Source organism: Sus scrofa, chromosome 6 (genome assembly GCF_000003025.6).
Source record: "Sus scrofa isolate TJ Tabasco breed Duroc chromosome 6, Sscrofa11.1, whole genome shotgun sequence".
Taxonomy (NCBI): Eukaryota; Metazoa; Chordata; class Mammalia; order Artiodactyla; family Suidae; genus Sus; species Sus scrofa.
In genome coordinates, this window is record NC_010448.4 from 165,845,715 (window position 1) to 165,865,699 (window position 19,985).

Here is a 19,985-nt window from a genome sequence, read left to right on the forward strand (position 1 = left end):
GCCTGGGAACCTCCATATGCTGCCGGAGTGGCCCAAGAAATGGCGAAACAAGACCAAAAAAAAAAAAAAAATATATATATATATATATATAAATAAATAAAATGAGCTGAATACTATGATTGCTTTACAGATTTCCTGTGGACATCCAATATCTGCTGGTTTTGACACCTGGGATCAGTCATAGACCAGTGAATACAATTTCTAATGGGAGCCAATAATGACACTCAAGATAATAAATTAAAAAAGGACATGTAAAGGGAAAAAAAAAAAAAAGGAAATGAGTTCCCTATGGTGCAGTGGGTTAAGGATCTGGTGTTGTCACTCAGCAGCTCGGGTCACTGCTGTGGTACAGGCAGAACCCTGGCCCCAGAAAGCCCTAAAGCCTTGGCCACAGCAATTAAAAAAAAAAAAAAGAAAAAAAAAAGGAAATGAATAATGCCCAAGTAACAGTTCTGCCTCAGAGAAAGAAAAAACAAAAAATCACTTCTGTTGATGGCAGGATGATAAATACCTCCAAATATTGAGATGCCCAGCCAGCATGACACAGCACTTCCCTCTTTCTTATCCTGCTATAAAGGTCCAATGGAGTTAGGAGAATAATGGGGGATGGGGGCAGAAAGGGGAACACAATATTATTTCTTAAACATTCCTTTTTTTTTTTTTTTTTTAACATTCCTATTTTATATCAGCTGTTATGTTGTGACTTGAGGAATCAGAGGTGGATGTAACAAACCCTACCCTCCAGAAAGTCAGTCTAATAAGGAGAGGTAAACACATAAACAAGTAAATTAGCTTTAAAGGTTTGTGGGTTTTTTTGTTTGTTTGTTTTTGTTTTTGTCTTTTTGCCTTTTCTAGGACCACTCCCTCGGCATATGGAGGTTCCCAGGCTAGAGGTCGAATTGGAGCTGTAGCCACAGGCCTATGCCAGAGCCACAGCAACGCGGGATCCGAGCCGCATCTGCAACCTACACCACAGCTCATGGCAACGCGGGATCCTTAACCCACTGAGCAAGGCCAGGGATTGAACCTGCAACTTCATGGTTCCTAGTCGGAATCGTTAACCACTGAGCCATGACCTAAAAGGTTTTTGTTGTTGTTATCGTTTGGGCATGAAGGGGAATGGTTAATTCTGGGGATGAGTGAAAGAAGAGTTCCAGAGGAAGTAGTGCTTCAGCTATCTTCAGATACGTTTTCTCTAGGCCAAATAGGAACAGGTTCTTTGTGCTTGAGCAAGAGCCTGAAGGCGTGAAACAGCTACACTCTGTTCTGGGTGTTACAAAGAGGAGCAAAGAACTAGGTACTGTGCTAAATAAACTACAGAGATGATCTCAACAAAGAGTTAATAGCATTCCCTTTCTTTTTTTTTTTAAGGATTTACTTGTTTTTATTTTTTCTTTTTGGCCACACTCGTGGTGCATTCCCATTTTTACAGGGGAGAAGAGTAAGGCTAACAGATTAAGACTCTTGCATGAAGGTCACACAGAATGACAGTGAGGAGTTTTAACTCAAGAATACAGGATCAGTTTTTCGGAACCACAAATTAGAGGCGTGAGTAATATGGTCAGATTTCAGAGTCCCTCCAGCTGCAGTGGAATGGATGGGAAGGGAAGGCAGAGGTAGGAACCCATAGAGGGAGATGGAAAAGCAGCCATCCTGCTGTCAGACAGAGCAATTAAGGGAGGCTGTCTAAGCAATCTGGGTTACTGAGATCAGCACTAGAGCAGAGGTTGTGGGAATCTGGGCGGAATATCTGAGAAATATTTGGATAGATCTTTCTCCGGCCCGATGGGGGGGGGTCTTCCGTGGGCAGCAGTGAGGACCTTTACCCAGGTTTGGGCTTGAAGGGCAAGGCGCACGGACTCCCCCACCCCCGCCCCGCCTCAAATCTTGGATTCACGGAGGCATCGGGAAGGAAAGTGATTGATCTAAAAGGTGCCTTCCGCGGACACCTCAACCCTCGAAGGCGAGGAGGGGATTGGTACTGTCTCCACCCGAGCCCGCCCCCAGGGAAGGAAAGCGCTGAGTCATCCCGGCGGGGCGAGTTGGGTCGGGGCGGTGCTGGGGCCAGATCCCCCTTCCGTCTCCCCCGCCCGCACCCCCGGCCCGCCCTGACTCTCGCGAGAGCCTCACGGGCTATAAAGGCAGCGCCCCGCGCGTGCTTCGCGTGTCTGCTTCCTGGCTGCGCTCGGTGGCTTCTGCTTGAGGACTGGTGAGTTTGTGGGCGGCGCGGCTTCAGCCGACCGACCGCAGCGCCCCACTCCTCTCTCGTTGCCTTTTCCTCCTCTTCCTTCTCTTCCTCCCGGCCCGCCCGGCTTAACTGGGGGGACGCTCTGCCGGAGAGGGAGCCTCACATGGGACCCCCTTTGCCTGCGGGACAGCTGCCTGGTTGAACCCCGACGCCGCCCGCGCCCTGCGTCCCCTCTTCCCCCGGCAACTCAAGCAGAGGGCGCTGATTGGCTTGGCGGGGCCGTCGGGGCGGGTGGGTGGTGACGGGGTCCCCTACGGGGCGGACGGGTTCCCGAAGCTTCTAAGACGGATTCAGAAACTGGTCAGAAACAGACTGCCCGTCCGTCGTGTAGGAGGGGAAGAGGCTGTGCCTGCTCACCAGTGTAGCCGTGGGTCCTGATTCCCTTCTCCATCTTTTTCCATGTGCAGAATGGGGTTTGTGGTGATTCTAAATGCCGTTAGTGAAGACTCCTGGTGCTTCCGAAGTGCAGCGGAGGGACGATGGGGGTGGCAGGAAACCACTTGAATTGGCCTTTCGGGGGGGGGGGCCGTAGTTTTCTCCGGGGAACTTCAAGGGGAGCTTTCCTGAGGGGACCTCGTCGGCTGGAAGTCCTGCAGCCTTTCCCCCCCCCCCCCATTGGTTGTGCTTTAGTGGACGTGGGGGCACCCGGAAAAGCAGGTCTGGACCAGAAGGCCGTTAGTGTTAGGGTCATATACTATGTTTGGTTGCCAAGTTGCTTCGTGTCTTACTGGTTGTTTTTTCTTGTTTGTTTTATTATTTAAAGGTGCTAACCCAGTAAAAAAGTTTGACAGTCGATGCTCACAACGTTTCTTTTGGTTGTGGTTTTATGAACCAAGAACTTTGGGACTTGAAAAATTAGTTCTTTGGGTCTTTCAAATCGATGGCTTATGGGGTTAAATCTTGACGTCTTATCTTGGCCTTGACCTGGGTGAATCCAATGCAGCATTGCTTTTTCATAAGAAATTGACTCTTGTTCTACTTGTTATTGCCCCGGGATCTTAGTCCCAAGGTCAGAAACCCATTTTTGAAAGGACTTTTGGGCCTTAAACACAACACTTAAAGTTTTGAAATTGAGCACATGCCAGACTCCTGGTCTTGCCGCTCAGAAGTTGAATTGGCTTTAGGGTGTGTGCTGTGTGTGCACATCTACCGGGAAAAGGTTAAGTGTGCTTCCCGTGTTCCAAAGGCTCAGGCTAGAGAAAAGGGTAACATGGCAGCTTCTCAGAGTCGGGTGCTCAGTGTTCACGGAGTGTTCATGGCATTGTGCATTTGGGTCTAGGTTTGGGAGTTTCCACCTCCTTCTCTCTGTGCACCTGTCTAATGAAAATACAGAAGAACATGCAATTGGACAAGTGATGGTTCAGAAAAAAACAAGAGTTTAACTTCAGTTTACAAAGAAATTGCTATTTTCAAATGAAAATGAGCTGAGATTCAGAGATCTGTAATGTTTTTGTTTGAAAAGTTGGAAAGCTTGCCTCATGCTTCTTAGCGTTCTAAAGGTTAATGTATATTCAGGACCACTGGACAATTCCTTTATTGTTCTACAGTTAAGTCTCTACGGAGATGAAGGTTGCTGGTTATCTAGAAAGAAAGGCTTGTTTCTAATTTGCTTTTTTATCTTTTCCAGCTGATAGCAATATGTCTTCAGGAAATGCCAAAATTGGGCACCGTGCCCCCCACTTCAAAGCAACTGCTGTTATGCCAGATGGTCAGTTCAAAGATATCAGCCTATCTGACTACAAAGGTAAAAGTAATTCTCTTCGCTTCAATATATGGAATTATAATACAGTCTAGAGATGGCTTGTTTAACTTCTGAATTTCTTGTCATGTTTGATTGTAAAGTGATTTTTAAAGTCTCTTAGGTCTTCGGGGGTAGGAGGCTGTTGTCTCCTGTGGAGTTGAAGTGGTCCTTATCCTCAGTGGTCAGAGGGTAGATGTCCTGAGTCCCAACCGCTTCATTATGTCTGGACATATTATCTTGATTATCTTCCTGGTACTGCTTTTCAGTCTCTTTATCTTGTTGTAAGATGCCTTCAACAATTTAAAATCTCAGTGCTCAAATAGTGGCAACTATGAGTCTGCCTGTTCAGTTTGTGAAATGCATGTGTCACAATTGCTGTATTATTAGGCAGAGAGCTTAGGCACATTCCTTTGACTACTTTGCCCTCAGAAAAGAGTTGATGTCACAGTTGGAACAGCTCCTTTCTGTTATAGTTTATTGTAGACACCTGGCATTCTCATGAGGCCTTTTTTTTTTTTTTTTTTTAAACCTTGCAATCCTGGAGCAGCAGGGCCTTCTGAGACAATTGAAAATATAGATTCCTTGGAATGCAAATCTGAAACTCAGGTGTCAAGTATACCTTTTGTAGTGGTATAGCAGTCAGTTCCTAGAGTTAGCTTTTGGGTAGATCTTATGACTAGATTTCTTAGCACATCTCACATAGGGGTTGGAACACGAGCAGGTCAGTGGGGCCCTATGGAGGGAGGCTTCTCCTGGCAAACAAAGTAAGTAGCACCTTAGGGAGGTGACCCAGGCCCAAGGGTAAAGCCATGAGGTTTTGGAAGAGCTCCTCTTTGCCCGCCAGGGCTTGACCTGCTGAAGCTTGTTAGGCAGAGCCCTGGAGAAGTTTGTTTAGATGAATGGTGTTAGCTTTCAAAGTGAAGTTCAAAAAGGAACAGCTAGTTATGATTTTCAAGCATTGATGCTATTTGGAAATAAGTGAATATTTGAAATTGTTCCAAACAGCTCAGCCCATTAGGTGTGGTGAGAGGCTGCCTGGCAGGTTGGTAGAGTAACTTTAGTAAAATTCCAGCTAGAAATCCTGTTACCTACTAGGAGAAATTTTTTTTTTTCTTTTTTTTTTAGGGCTACATCTGTGGCATATGGAGGTTCCCAGGCTAGGGGTCCAGTCGGAGTTATAGCCACTGGCCTACGCCACAGCCACAGCAATGCCAGATCCAAGCCGGGTCTGGGACCTACACCACTGCTGATGGCAATGCCGGATTCTTAACAACCCACTGAGCGAGGCCAGGGGTGGAGCCCACATCCTCACGGTTACTAGTCTGGTTATCACTGAGCCGCGTAGGAAATCAACTTAAAAAGGCTTCTTGGGAGTTCCCGTCGTGGCTCAGTGGTTAATGAATCTGACTAGGAACCATGAGGTTTCGGGTTCGATCCCTGGGTTAAGGATGTGGCATTGCCGTGAGCTGTGGTGTAGGTCACAGACGCGGCTTAGATCTTGTGTGGCTGTGGCTGTGGTGTAGTCCGGCTGCTACAGCTCCGATTGGCTCCCTAGCCTGGGAACCTCCATATGCTGCAGGAGCGGTCCTAGAAAAGACACACACACACACAAAAATAAAATGTCTTTAGGTTTTCATTGTCTATGAAGCAAGAAGTCTGTTTCGAAGGCTAATTTGTGGCTCCTTTTTTTTTCCCAGGAAAATACGTGGTGTTCTTCTTTTACCCACTTGACTTCACCTTTGTGTGCCCCACGGAGATCATTGCTTTCAGTGAGAGGGCAGAAGAATTTAAGAAACTCAACTGCCAAGTGATTGGTGCTTCTGTGGATTCTCACTTCTGTCATCTGGCCTGGTAAATCTCTTGGTCCATTTGGCACGTGGACTTTTGAACTGAGCAGTGACCGGGACTGGGCAGCTTTGGCAATAGACTTTCTCAAGTATTGGCCTCTGGCTCCTCATGGAAGGAGTGCAAAGGTGTTTTGACTTCCTCTTGTTGTTCTCTTATTACCTGGCAGCTTGGGTTGAGACTGCATGTACCCTGGTGACTTTAATTGTCCTTAGCTGTTTACTTTGCTGGGAAAAGCATGCAGCGTTTGGGGAGTTAGATTAGGAAGGTTGGAAATGGGAAGGAATAAATACAGTTAATGCTTTTGCTACAGAAGAATTTGAATGAATGTGATTGATTTTTTTGCTTGTAGGATCAACACCCCCAAGAAGCAAGGAGGACTGGGACCCATGAACATTCCCTTGATATCAGACCCCAAGCGCACCATTGCGCAGGACTACGGGGTCTTGAAGGCCGACGAAGGCATCTCATTCAGGTAAAAACCTGCGCGGGAGCTGACTGACAGTCAGCAAGAGAGTCATCTGATTGGCTCAAGGTTTTTATTGGAAAGGTAGAGCCCTGATCTGTAGAGAATTCTGATTTCATTTTTTTCCTGTTTTGTGGAGGGAATTGACGTACATCACTGATCGTTCATGGTCTCATTTCATTCTTTAGGCCTGAGGGCCTAAGGGGAAGGAAGGCCCATGTAAGTGCCAGAGACCACCCCATTTCAGTTTCTGCTCTGCTCTAACAGAGCCGATTCTAAAACTGCCGTCTCCCTCATACCTTGACTGTTTTCTCTCTAGGGGCCTTTTTATCATTGACGATAAAGGTATTCTTCGACAGATCACCATAAATGACCTTCCTGTTGGCCGCTCCGTGGATGAGACTCTGAGACTAGTTCAGGCCTTCCAGTTCACTGATAAACATGGGGAAGGTAAGCCAGGTCGCCTGCTAATAGGACAGCAGAATGGTGGGGTGGGGAGAATGGAAGGAACAAAGTCTACCAGATAAGAAAAGAATTTTTATGTCTCTTTAAGAAATTGCAGTCTTTATGGGGAGTTCCTGTCATGTCATGGCTTAGCAGTTAACGAATCTGACTAGGAATCATGAGGCTGCAGGTTCGATCCCTGGCCTTGCTCAGTGGGTTAAGGATCCGGCATTGCCGTGAGCTGTGGTGTAGGTCGCAGACGCGGCTCGGATCCTGTGTTGCTGTGGCTCTGGCATAGGCTGGTGGCTATAGCCTGGGAACCTCCATATGCCGCGGGAGTGGCCTTGGAAAAGGCAAAGAACAACAAAAAAAGGGCATTTGCAGTCTTTGGATTACTGTGGGTGGGTGTGGTGGGGTAGTGGAAAGGCTTGGGGAGGAGACTGTAAAGGCTTTTTGTTTCAGCTGCGTATTCCCAGCTCCTGCCCTGCTCATTTAGAATCGCTCACTGCTGCTGAGTCAACTTGTTAAAGGAATGTAGGAGCATCTCCTAGGTGTATAAGGGCACAACCAAAAAAGATCGAGACTCCCATCTAGAGAAGTGGGCTGTTCTTGACAGTCGTTTATTGGGAGAAGACCATATTCTTTAGATGATACTTGTTTTATTAGGGTTTTAAACAAGTTTTGAGATTTGGGAAATAAAAATTGGACTAAGATAACTTAACCGAAGACAATAGGCAGATAACAATTAATACTTTCTATCTTCTAAAGAATCCATTCTGTGGTGTGATGTGGTTGCCCTATTTGTAAGAATTGTAGTCACCAAATACCAAATTATATAAATGTTTAATATAAAAGTTATTTTAAAGGAGGAGTTAGGGCTAGGGAGTTTGAAGTGAAATATCAAGATTCTTCATTGTTTCAGGATCAAAGAATGTTTTTGTGGGAGTTCTCTCATGGTCTAGTGGTTACGACTTGGCGTTTTCAGTGCTGTAGCTCTGGTTGTCCTCACATCAAGTTGCCGCATGGCCTGGCAAAAAGCAAAGACCAAGACCAAGAAAAATGGGAGTTCCCAACATGGCTCAGTGTGTTAAGAACCTGATCAGTATCCATGAGGATGTGGGTTTGATCCCTGGTCTTGCTCAGTGGGATAAGGATCCAGCATTGCCATGAGCTGTGGTGTAGGTCAAAGATGTGGCCCAGATCCTTCGTTGCTGTTGTTATGGTGTAGGCTGGTAGCTGCTGCTGCGATTTGACCCCTAGTCTGGGAACTAAAGCATGCCACAGGTGCTCCCCTAAAAAAAAACCAAAAACCCAATAAAAAATCCTCCAAAAACCTAAATATAAAAAAAAATCTCCCCAAAGATAATGTTTTTGTGAGTCTGTCCTTGTAAAATCTGTGACTGAGCAGATTCAATTTGTTTTTTTTTTTTAATGTAGCATTGCTAGAGTGTAGGTCCTCCTTTTCACTGCTCTAGCTCTTTTCTTTTTTTTGTTCTTTTTTTGGCTTTTTGCCTTAGGGTCGCTCCTGAGGCATATGGAGGTTCCCAGGCTAGGGGTCAAATCAGAGCTACAGCTGCCAGCCTATACCACAGCCACAGACAGCAACGCCAGATCTGAGCCGCGTCTGCAACCTTCACCACAGCTCAGGGCAACGCCGGATCTTCAACCCACTGAGCAAGGCCAGGGATCAAACCCACAATCTCATGGTTACTAGTCGGATTCGTTAACCACTGAGCCATGATGGGAACTCTGAGCTCTTTTCTTATATAGTATCATTACCATGTTTTCACAAAGTTTTTTTTTTGTTTTTTTTTTTGCTTTTTAGAGCTGCACCCGTGGCATGTGGAGGTTCCCAGACTAGGGGTTTAATTGGAGCTACAGCTGCCGGCTTACACCAGAGCCACAGAAACACAGAATCCGAGCCGTGTCTGCCATGTACATACACCACAGCTCACGGCAACGCTGTGATCTTTGACCCACTGAGTGAGGCCAGGGATCGAACCTGCAACCTCTCGGTTCCTAGTTGGCTTCGTTTCCGCTGTGCAATGATGGGAACTCCCTTTGTTTTCATAAAGTCTTGAAGCACTTGATCCCATCCTTTGAATTTGTAAGGATGTGGCTTTTTTTTCTTTTTTTGGTTTTTATGGCCCCACCTGTGGCATATGGAAGTTCCCAGGCTAGGAGATGAATCGGAGCTACAACTGCTGGCCTCCATCACAACCACAGCAATGCTGGATCCTTAACCCACTGAGTGAGGCCAGGGATTGAATCTGCATCCTCATGGATACTGATTGGGTTTATTACCGCTGAGCTACAATAGGAACTCCCAAGGCTGTGGCTTTTGGTATTTCCCCACCTCCGCCCAGTGTATTTGCTGCTGGAATGAGACAGCCTTATCCTAACTAAGAGTTTAGATTTAAGAACGCATCTCCTCAGAGTGCTGCCAATACTGGGTCTGTAGAAGGGGATCTTGAACCCTACCCCCACCCCAGATTAATGTAATTGAGGATAAGATAGTTTTGTAAGTGCTACTGACACCAAGTACACAGAATGACTTATACAAATTTCTGTCTCAGTACATCTTATTGTTTATTTATTTTTTGTCGTTTTAGGGCCACACCTGTGGCATATAGAAGTTCTCAGGCTAGGGGTCGAATCAGAGCTATAGTTGCTGGCCTACACCAAAGCCACAGCAACGAGGGATATGAGCCAAGTCTGTGACCTACACCACAGCTCATGGCAACGCCAGATCCTTAACCTGCTGAACAAGCCCAGGGATTAAACCTGGGTCCTCATGGATACTAGTTGCGTTTGATGACACTGAGCCACGATGAGGACTCCTACAGCTCATTTTTTTTAGAAGATAAGTAGTTCGTAATAGCTCTAAATGAGGCTTGTTTCAGCTCTGATCTTGTGAGTTAAAGGAGGTGAAAGTTAAGAGTCTGGACTAGTGGTGTTTTTTTGCGGGACCCAAAAGTACTAGTTTGGCTAGAATGGAAGGTTCATAGATAATGGGAATCAGCACTGGTCTGAAGGCACCATTTGCAGAAGCATGTGTGTGTTTAACTCTGCACTGAAGGGACAGCTGCTGAGCCTGCCCCCTGGTGGGGAATGAGATTTAGCACAAAGATAGAGCTGGGAGTGGCAGTTGGTCCTTATGGACGTTTCTAGGAGCTTGCATATGTAGGCTAGACTCTTTTTTTCTTTTTGTCTTTTTTGTCTTTTTTTAGGGCTGTACCCGCAGCATATGGAGGTTTCCAGGCTAGGGGTCTAATCAGGGCTGTGGCTGCTGGTCTACGCCACAGCAACTCTGGATCTGAGCTGCATCTGTAACCTACACCACAGCTAATGGCAACGCTGGATCCTTAACCACCTCTGAGCAGGGCCAGGGATTGAACCCATGTCCTCATGGATACTAGTTGGGTTCGTTAACTGCTGAGCCACTACGGGAACTCCCTTATTTTATTATTTGCTTTTTAGGGCCATGCCTGAGACATATGGAAGTTTCCAGGCTAGGGATAGAATCAGAGCTGCAGCTGCTGGCCTTTGCCACAGCAACACCGATCTGAGCCATGTCCGTGACCTATACCACAGGTCACATCAACGGTGAATCTATAACTCACCGAGCTAGGCCAGGGATCGAACTGGTATCTTCATGAATACTAGCTGGATTTAAACTTGCTGAGCCAATAGGGACTCCTACATTGCTATTTTTAAAGTTGAGATAACGGAGTTCCCATCGTGGCACAGTGGAAACAAATCCAATTAGGAACCATGAGAGTTAAGGATCCGGCGTTGCCGTGAGCCGGGGTATAGGTCGTATAGGTCGTAGATGCAGTTCACATCTGGTGGTGCTGTGGCGTAGGCTGGCAGCAACTGCTCCGATTGGACCCCTGGCCTGGGAACTTCCGTATGCCTTGGGTGCGGCTCTAAAAAGACAAAACACAAAAAAATAAGGTCGAGATATAATTTACATATAGCATTATATTAGGAGTTCCCTGGCGTCCTAGCAGGTTATTGTCACTGCTGTGACTCGTTTGATCCCTGGCTCGGGAACTCTACATGCCGAAGGTATGGTCAGAAAAACATCATACTAGTTTCGGGTGTGACCTGGTACTTGTATATTCTATGTTCCTGCCTTTTTTTTTTTTTTTTTTTTTTTGGCTGCCTTGTGGTATATGGAGTTTCCAGACCATGGATCAGCTCCGAGCTGCAGTTGTGACGCGTGCCACAGCTGTGGCAATGCCCACTCCATACCAGCACTCCAGAGATGCCGCTGATCCTGCTCTGCCACAGTGGGAACTCCTGTTCCTGTTTTTAAGGACAGTAAACTAACACTTAGAATGTAGTCAGTTAATGTTGGACCTGGGATATAGATTCAAAGCCCTCCCTTTTTTAGGTAATTAGAACACTGAAAAGGTCAGCGTTAAGGCCCTTGTGCATTAAGGAAGTTCCCACATTCTGGGTTCCCAGACTGTATCATTTTCTCCTTGGAGGGTCGTGGAACTTCAGCTGCACTCGAAGGCTGGTGAATGTGGGACTTAACCACTTCTGCTGGGCTCCATATTGATTCTGAAAAACCAGTACTGTTGAGTATGAGTGCAGCATCCAAGTGTGGCTCTCTCTGTCCTGTCATTAATTATTGGTATGGTCTTAGGTGCCAAGAAGCCTTAGTGCCAAGGAGACTGCATTGTAAGGTCCTTCTTTCTGTTCTTTATTCCTCCTGTCTTTGTGTCATGATTTATAATTCGGTTATTCTCCTAAAGCTTTCTGTTTTCTTCTAGACAGAAGAATCTTTGGTTCCCTCTTAGCACCTGCTGGTAAACTACTGGGTGACTCTGGGTCTGGTCTGTGCTTTTATGCCGCTTTGTTCTCTGAACCTTGTTTATACTTAAGACTTATGTTCTAACCCTTTGGTGCCACTAAAAGCCAATGACTAAAGCTCAAAGGGAGCTTTCAGGAAAAGTCGAGTAAGCTGGGTTTGCCGTTTGGTGCTTTTTCCACCCACCCCTTGTTTCTAGACTGCTGGTTTTGCAGCATTTGACATCTGAGGCTGTGACATCCTTGGACCCAAAGGGGCTTCTCCTCTCTTAAGCAAGTGAGACTTTTGCTGCTGCTCCATTACTGGATTTCAGTGACTGAATGTCTCCAAGAAGACAAAACAGCACATGGAGTGGAAAATTCAGAGATTGGTTCCCTTGCCTCACTTGCCTCAGGTTTGCCCAAGGCGCGAGGGATCGCAGGAAGGGTTTTCTGCCTGTGAGGGTACAGAAGACTCATACTCAGACCTTTTGCTGAGTGAAACAAGCAGGGCCTTCTGTGGAGGTCCTGCCCCCCTTGTATTTCAGGCAGTCTGGTTTGGCAGCTTTAAGGAGCACCGAGAAGGGCAGCTGCCTGCCGCCTGCCGCCTTCAGATCTCTGCAAGGCTGCCAGAGGGAAGAAGCAGCTCATTGTTGGGGTTTACGCAGTCCTGGATTTGTCTTTATTAGCTTATTTCTTCCTTGGGTATGTGGGCAAGTCACTCAAGTTTTTTTTTAATTAATATCTTTATATATGTAATATAGTTTACCATTTTAAGTGGATAATTCAGTGGCATGGCACTCAGTACTTTCAGTGTGCATCACCACTATGAATTTCGCATCCTTTTTCATCGTCCCAAAGCGGCAGTAACCAGGAAGCGTAACCCATCATTCCCTTCTCTCTAGCCTTTGGTAACGTCTACTTTGTGTCTACCACTTTACCTATTCTAGATATTTCTTATAAGTGAAATCATAAAGTATCTTTCCATCTGTGTCCTGTTTCTTTCACTTAGCGTAATGTTTTCAGGATGTTCTCCAAGTTCACCTGGGCTGTAGCATGTATCAGAACTTCATTCTCTTTTTTCTGGTCTTTTTTGTTTTTATAGGGCCAAACCCGAGGCTAGGGGAGATTCCCAGGCTAGGGGTTGAATCAGAGCTGTAGCCACTGGCCTGTGCCACAGCCACAGCAACAAGAGATCCAAGCCATGTCTACAGGGCATCGCCAGATCCGTAACCCACTGAGCAGGGCCAGGGATCGAACCTGCATCCTCATGGGTACTAGTGGGGTTCTTTAACCACTGAACCACAACTAGAACTCCAGAACTTCATTCTTTTTTTTTTTTTTTTGTCTTTTTGCCTTTTCTAGGGCCGCTCCCATGGCATATGGAGGTTCCCAGGCTAGGGGTCTAATCTGAGCTGTAGCCGCCAGCGACAGCAATGTGGGATCCGGGCCACATCTGCAACCTACACCATAGCTCATGGCAACGCCGGATCCTTAACCCACTGAGCAAGGCCGCAACCTTATGGTTCCTAGTCAGGTTTGTTTCCGCTGTGCCCTGATGGGAACTCCTTTTTTTGCTTTTTTAGGACCATACCTGTGGCATATAAAGTTCCCAAGCTAGGGGTCAAATCAGACTTGCAGCTGCCGTCCTACACCACAGCTCACAGCAACGCCAAATCCTTAACCCACAGAGGGGGGCCAGGGATCGAACCTGCAACATTAGGCACACTAGTCAGGTTCATTACCGCTGAGCCACAATAGGAACTCCTAAAGGTGTATTTCTGAAGCATACAAAGAGGGTGTTCTCTTGTGGCACAGCAGGCTAAGGATCCAGTGTTGTCACTGCAGCGGCTTGTGTTGCTGCCGTGGTGAGAGTTTAATCTCTCACTCAGGAAGTTCTTTTTATTTATTTTTAATTTTTTTTTATTTTTTAAACTTTTTTATTTTTTTAATTTTTTTTTTTTTTTCTAGGGCTGCACCTGCAGCATATGGAGGTTCCCAGGCTAGAGGTCTAATCAGAGCTGTAGCCGCCGGCTTATGCCATAGCAACTTGGGATCTGAGCTGTGTCTGCGACCTATACCACATAGCTCATGGCCACGCCGGATCCTCAACCCACTGAGCAAGGCCAGGGATCGAACCTGCAACCTCGTGGTTCCTAGTCAGATTCATTAACCACTGCGCCACGAGGGGAACTCCTGAATGTTGGTGCTTTTTAGGGCAGATTTGGTTTTGAGGAATCCAATTGTCCTTGGAAGGGTGGAGTTTACCACTGGTCGGGTTATTAATTAGGACCCTTTCTCTTGCAGTGTGCCCGGCTGGTTGGAAGCCTGGCAGTGATACCATCAAGCCTGATGTCCAGAAGAGCAAAGAATATTTCTCTAAACAGAAGTGAGCGCTGGGCCATCTCAGGGCCAGGCGGCAGTGGGTGTCCATGAGAACAACGTCTTTTGTACTATTGTCATGCTTAAAACACAAGACCTTATACTCAGCTCAGGTGTGTGGGACAGGACAGGCCTTTCTTGCAGGGGTTAGGGAGGCCAGACTTTTCTTCCTCGGGAGGAAATGGCCTGCGCTTTAATTACGTGGCAGGCCAACTGGTGTGTCAGTAGCAGGGTTTCACTTTTGACCTTTTGTAGTTCCTATTAAACCTGAACTGAGACTTTGTTGATTCTTCATTGGGCGGGGGCATTAATTACCCTGTGACTTTAAGAGGGATTACTCTTCGCTGTCCTCTTTAGAGGAAAATGAGGTGTGAGAGCTGCCTCAGAATCAGGAAATTATATTAGAGGCGAAATGGAAATGGACACAGTGAAAAGTGTTACCGTTTCATTTCACTGTATCTGGGGAAGAGCAAGACCTGTTACAGTACTGGCCAAGGCACTGCAATTTTGTTACAGGCTGCATTGCAGGTTGAGACTCCAGTGAGATTACTCTGTTAACTTTTTTTTTTTCCTTCCTTTTCTAGGGCTGCACCTGCGGCATATGGAGGTTCCCAGGCTAGGGGTCTAATTGGAGCTGTAGCCACTGGCCTACGTCCCAGCCACACTAGATCTGAGCCGTGCCTGCGACCTACACCACAGCTCATGGTAATGCCGGATCCTTAACCCACTGAGCAAGGCCAGGGATCGAAGCTGCATCCTCATGGTTCCTAGTCGGGTTCATTGACCACTGAGCCACGACGGGAACTGCTCAGTTACCTTTCTTTTACAGCTGCATCTGCAGCACACACAGACAGAAGTTCCTGAGCTGGGGTCAAATTGGAGCTGCAGCTGCTAGCTCATGCCACCGCCACGAGGGATCTGAGCCGCATCTGCCACGTGCTCCGCAGCTTGGGGCAGTGCTGGAGCCTTAACCCACTGAGGCCAGGGATCGAACCCAGGTCCTCACAGCGACAAGGCTGCGTCGTGGTTCCATCCAGTCCTCACTCATGTCATTGTCTTGAGGGGGAGGGTTAGTGGGGTGAAGGTGGATTCCTTCTGCACCTTTGAGGTTAGGGCAGACTCAGAACTGAGGATCTTGTCGTGTATCATGTGCTGCGCTTCCAGACACTTAGCTTTATTGGCTACCCCAGCCTTCCCACCCTCCAGTACTCAGACAAGACCTCTAAGCAGCAAGTCAGGGCCTTCAGTAACGGCTTACCATATGCCAGGCAGTATTTATTCAGTCTCTACAACAACCTTCTGAGGCAGGTATTTAGTTGCTCATTAAACTAAGCAGAATCCCGAAGCACTGCAAAGAAATGGTTACAGGTAATCCATATTCCAAGGCAGGTGGGACGTCTGGATCTGCTCTGGCCTTTGGTCTTGAGCAAACTCTCAGCCTTGTTATCTTCACTTAAGATCTCTACTACAGGAGTTCCTGTCGTGGCTCAGCAGAAATCAATCTGACTAGTATCCATGAGGACACAGGTTCGATCCCTGGCCCCACTCAGTTGGTCAAGGATCCGGCATAGCAGCGAGTCTTCGTGTAGGTTGAAGACGTGGCCTGGATCCCTAGTTACTGTGGCTGTGGTGTAGGCTGGCAGCTACAGCTCCCATTCGACCCTTAGCCTGGGGACCACCATATGCCACAAGTGCAGTCCTAAAAGGCAACACACAAAAAATCTCAATTCTTTTATCAAAAATAATCATCTTGTACCCTAATTATCTTGTACCCCAAATAAAACGTCTTGCCAGAACCAAGGACATCCCAGCAGGCGCCACTGCCATGAACAAGGATCTGCAGGGAGGGGGTAGGGTGTCAAGGGCCGGGGGATGCAGGCAGTGAGGCCTTGGGGCTGAGCCAGCCTCTGCTAAGATTCTGAGGCTTCTTGGGTGAGGATGTGGTAGGGAGACGCTCATGGGATGCAGGGCCAGGCTCTTGTGAAGGCTGGGACAAGCCCAGTAAAGCCAAGCGTTGGGCAGGCGGGGTGGAGAAGTAGGCCTTCTGCTCCTCTGAGTAGCGCTCCTGAGGGGTCACAACGTCCCGGTAAGTCCAGTCACGCCAATGGAAATTGAAGCGTTCGAGCAGGGCGATCCGGTCGGCTCTTGCAGGTACACAGTCAATGGGCTTTGTGGGTGGCAGATCTGGCACCTCCATTCCTGGCAGCAGCACCACCCCCCGGATGGCAAACCAGCCCCCAAATCGGGGATGTATACACACACCTGATATGTGCTGGAGAGGGCAAAGCAAAGGAAGGTTGTGGAAGTCACCCTGGCACCAAGTCCCACCAACTGCCTTCACTGCAAGCTAGGTTCACTCACTGAACTTCTCATTCAGTAGACACTGACTCCACAGGGACCTCAATCTTCTGGGCGTGCTCCCCAGGCCCTCCCCTGTGGAACTCTTCATGAATTAACTGACCATGAGGAAAGGTTCCTTAAGCTCAGCCTCAGTCTCACCACTGGTCTAATCATGGCTGTAACCCCTCCATTCTGTAACAGAAAGGAGTAATCCTCGGGTGTATCCTTAGGCAAACACCAGGAAGCACGTTGAACTGGACCCCTGACCAGAGTGTACCTTTGTCCTGGACTGTGCCTACCAACTTCACCCAGGGGAGGTGGAAGAATGGGATCTGGAATCCTAGGGAATTTTTTTTGTTTTTGTTTTTAGGGTTGCACCTGTGGCATATGAAGGTTCCCAGGCTAGGGGTATAATTGGAGCTGTTGCCGCCGGTCTACACCACAGCCAGAGCAACGCCAGATCCAGCTGCATCTGTGACGTACACTACACCACAGTTCACGGCAACGCCGGATCCTTAACCCACTGAGCGAGGCCAGGGATGGAACCCGCAACCTCATGGTTACTAGTTGGATTTGTTTCCGCTGTGCCACAGCAGGAACTCCCGTGGGCATTTTGATAGCATTCTCTCTCAAGCCCTACTCATTTACACTTGCCCTCTGACCTGGGTGCCCCAGGGGTCAGACTCCACGTCCTGTCGTTGGTAGTAGTAAGCAGCACCTGCCACGTGGGCTGCCGTCTGGGCCAGGATCTTGGGGCGCCGATTTGGGTGGACCTCGTAGTCAGCGATGACTTCTATCTGCAGCTCTGGGAGGCTCTGAGATAGAGAACAAGACGGAGGCTTTTAGCATGAGAGGAACTGCGACCATGTCCAACAGAGCCTTCGGTTGTGCTAATGTGGTCCTGTCTTCAGAAGGGAAAACATGACCTTAAACTTGGAGTGAGGCTGGGTCTCCAGCATGAAGAAAATGATACCATGTCTAGAAGGGCCCATTTTTGAAGGGAAATACACAAGGTATTGCTCACCAACCTTTACAAGAGGTGACTTGGCTCTGCCCGCCGGAGGCCCAGTGAGGAGGAAGATGTGGCCCTGCTTTGGGAAGACCCAGCGTATGTGTACCTGCAAGTGTGCGTGTGTGGCAGCGGAGTCCTGTTCTGTCCTCAAAAGGCCCCAAAAGTGGCATAAAGCTTCCAGGTCTAAGGAAAAGACAGGTGAGAGGTGCAGGGGGGATGCTGGGCTTATTCCCATCTCACCAGGAGGCCAGGGGAAGGCTGATCATATACTTGCCCATCAGGGAAGGGGGAGTGAGGCTGATCTCAGACCTGAGGAGCTGCTAGCGAAGGTGGCCAAACAGGTGTGAAAAGGCAGAATGGGGAGAGATCACGTTGTCAGAACCGGCGTTAGAACATCCTGCCTGGGCAGCGGCTCCTAGTCCTAGACAGATCTAGATTCTACACTGAACTTGGAGGAGCTGGAAGCAGCTGCACATTTGGAATCTGAGGGAGGTTACAGCCTTGCTCACCTTTCTAACGCGGCCTAGGTGGTAGGCCACACACTGGTCCACAGGGTCTGTCAGTGGTTGGAGGTGGCAACTCTGCAGGAAGGGCTTGAGGGCCCGGTCAAACATGGCAGGTGTGCTGAGTACCAGGAAGGCCAGGGTAGGTCCTGGCAAGGGCAGGTGGAAGGCTGCAGGCAGGAGTGCATTGTACCATGCGACCTGGAACAGAGAAAATTCAGGCCTAAGGCCCATTCCTTAGCCTGGCACTCGAGGCCTCATGTGTCTTGTCCAGCCTCCATCTTACTCAGTGAAATTCTACTGATGCTGTCTGAATTGTGCTTCTAAGGGACGTACCTGCATTTGACAGGGAATTCCCATAGAGAGGCAGAGAATTCATGAATAACTAAGAACAAAAAGAAACTGGCTGTACTATGATTAATGCAATGATAGGACCAAATGAGGGTTCTCTGAAATTAGAAAAGGCTTCTAGGAAGCTGAGTCTTGAAGGCCGGGAAGGAAACTGACAGGCTGCCACGGGGAAGGGGAATCTGGTGTGTGTATTAAGCAGGTCCCATCATCAACAGAGAAGGAGGAAGTACAAGGCGTAGGTGGAGAATGACAAATTATCTACTTTGATAGAAAGGAAGGGTCCAGAGTGGGAAGCAGAGAGAGAGACGCCTGGAGAGATCACTAAGAGTGAGAGATGGTGACTGGCCTTTGAATATCAATTTAAGGAATATGGGTCTAATTTGGTGACAATGAGGGATTAGCCCTTGAAGATCTAAGAAGTAAACTGACATAATCAGTTTCAGGTCACTCTGGCTGCAGTGTGGAGGATGGAAGGGAGGCGAAGTGACAGCAGGAGGTTATCGCAGTAATCTCGATGAGAAATAGTGGCCTATGGCATTCCCTAGTGGCTCAGCAGGTAAGGATCTGGCATCATTACTGTGGCTTGGGTCACTACTGTGGTGTAGGTTCAGTACCTGGCCTGGGAACTTCCACATACCGTGGGTGTGGCCCCCAAAAAACTGGCCTGGACCAGGGCATAGATGTGTTCAATGGGAAGGAATGGATTTGGAAGATGCAGCAGACAGATTCCTAAAGGGCCCAGTGGCTGACTGGATGTAGGGTTGGGGAGGTGAGAGATGGAGGAGCCTAGGATGACTGGCAGGACTATAGATGGCACAGTTCAATACCACAGCCCCCACCACCCAGGCCTGCCTGATCACACCAGATACGCATCCCCACTCTCCCCCATACCTGCCAGCCACCACTACTACCTCCACACCTTTACTCAAGCTATTCCTGACATTTGCGATGTATATAACTGTCCTTCCTTCCAATCTATTTTTTCATATACAGCTCAACTCCACTGTTTCAGAGAAGGCTCTCTCACTCTAAACCCAACCTACCTCTTCCTCTATATCATTACCCAGCACTGCTTAGGGGCCACTCATTGGAAGGTTGTGGGAGTGGGCTGCCTCTTAAGCATCAGGCAAAAGGCTCAAGCTGAGTTTAATCAGCTTTGTTTCCAAGCAGAGGGCTCAGTGCAGGAGGCAATGGATATGGGGAAATGGACCTATGTGCAAAACGGTAGGTGGTGATGCTAGACTTGTGTGTCAGGTAAGTATGCAGTCTCTGTACTCAGACGGGTCCTAGTAATTGGCAACTTCATGAATCCCTCCTTTGGTTGGTAGATGGGACAGACCAGCCAATCATTTGCTTGTTCAACCCCAGGAATGTCCTTCCCTCATGAGATGACCTAAATTCTAGCCATGCAAATCTTTCAGACGTTGCCCTCTCCTAACTCCTTCGGGAAGCTTCCAAAGTGACTCTGGCCCCTATGTAAACTGCGTAGGTGACAAGGCCACAAGGTTACTGATCATGTGGTGTCTCCTGCTCATCAGTCCGGCAATATATGAGGGTAAAAGGACAAACGTGCAACGCTTCTCTACCCTTTGAACTTAAGCGCCCGTTGACACCCTCTCCCGGTAGGTCAGACGGACACGCGGCCGGGGGAGCTCGGGAAAGAATAGAGGCCAGTGGCACCGAGGCTAATCATACGTTTTGCCCTAGCACCGCGGTAGGGATAAACCAACCTGGAAGGGGTAAATTTCGAAGCCAAAAGGGCATAACGTGTCCTCAATCCTCTGCTTCAGCTCTGCGACATGGGGCTCCATAGCGCACGCTACACGCTGAGCCTGCTGGGAAATGGAGTTTGA

General features: G+C 48.1%; 2 protein-coding genes across 4 annotated transcripts; one reads left to right on the forward strand and one right to left on the reverse strand.

Moving 5' to 3' along the window:
- PRDX1 (peroxiredoxin 1) lies at positions 1,676 to 14,204 on the forward strand. 3 transcript variants are annotated; one of them, XM_021096742.1, is made up of 6 exons: positions 1,676 to 2,209; positions 3,876 to 3,992; positions 5,687 to 5,840; positions 6,187 to 6,309; positions 6,620 to 6,750; positions 13,852 to 14,204. In XM_021096742.1, exons 2-6 carry the CDS (start codon positions 3,887 to 3,889, stop codon positions 13,935 to 13,937), a joined length of 600 nt encoding a protein of 199 aa, XP_020952401.1. In that variant the 5' UTR covers positions 1,676 to 2,209; positions 3,876 to 3,886; the 3' UTR covers positions 13,938 to 14,204. The 3 variants fall into 3 exon arrangements, with proteins under 3 accessions (XP_020952401.1, XP_020952403.1, XP_020952402.1); XM_021096744.1 differs by lacking the exon at positions 1,676 to 2,209 and adding an exon at positions 2,279 to 2,649; XM_021096743.1 differs by lacking the exon at positions 1,676 to 2,209 and adding an exon at positions 2,507 to 2,615.
- On the reverse strand, positions 15,174 to 19,960 carry MMACHC (methylmalonic aciduria (cobalamin deficiency) cblC type, with homocystinuria). The gene is given in 4 exon segments (NM_001244776.1): positions 15,174 to 16,198; positions 16,929 to 17,081; positions 17,788 to 17,982; positions 19,863 to 19,960. Coding segments are annotated over 4 exon segments (843 nt in total). The 5' UTR covers positions 19,944 to 19,960; the 3' UTR covers positions 15,174 to 15,784.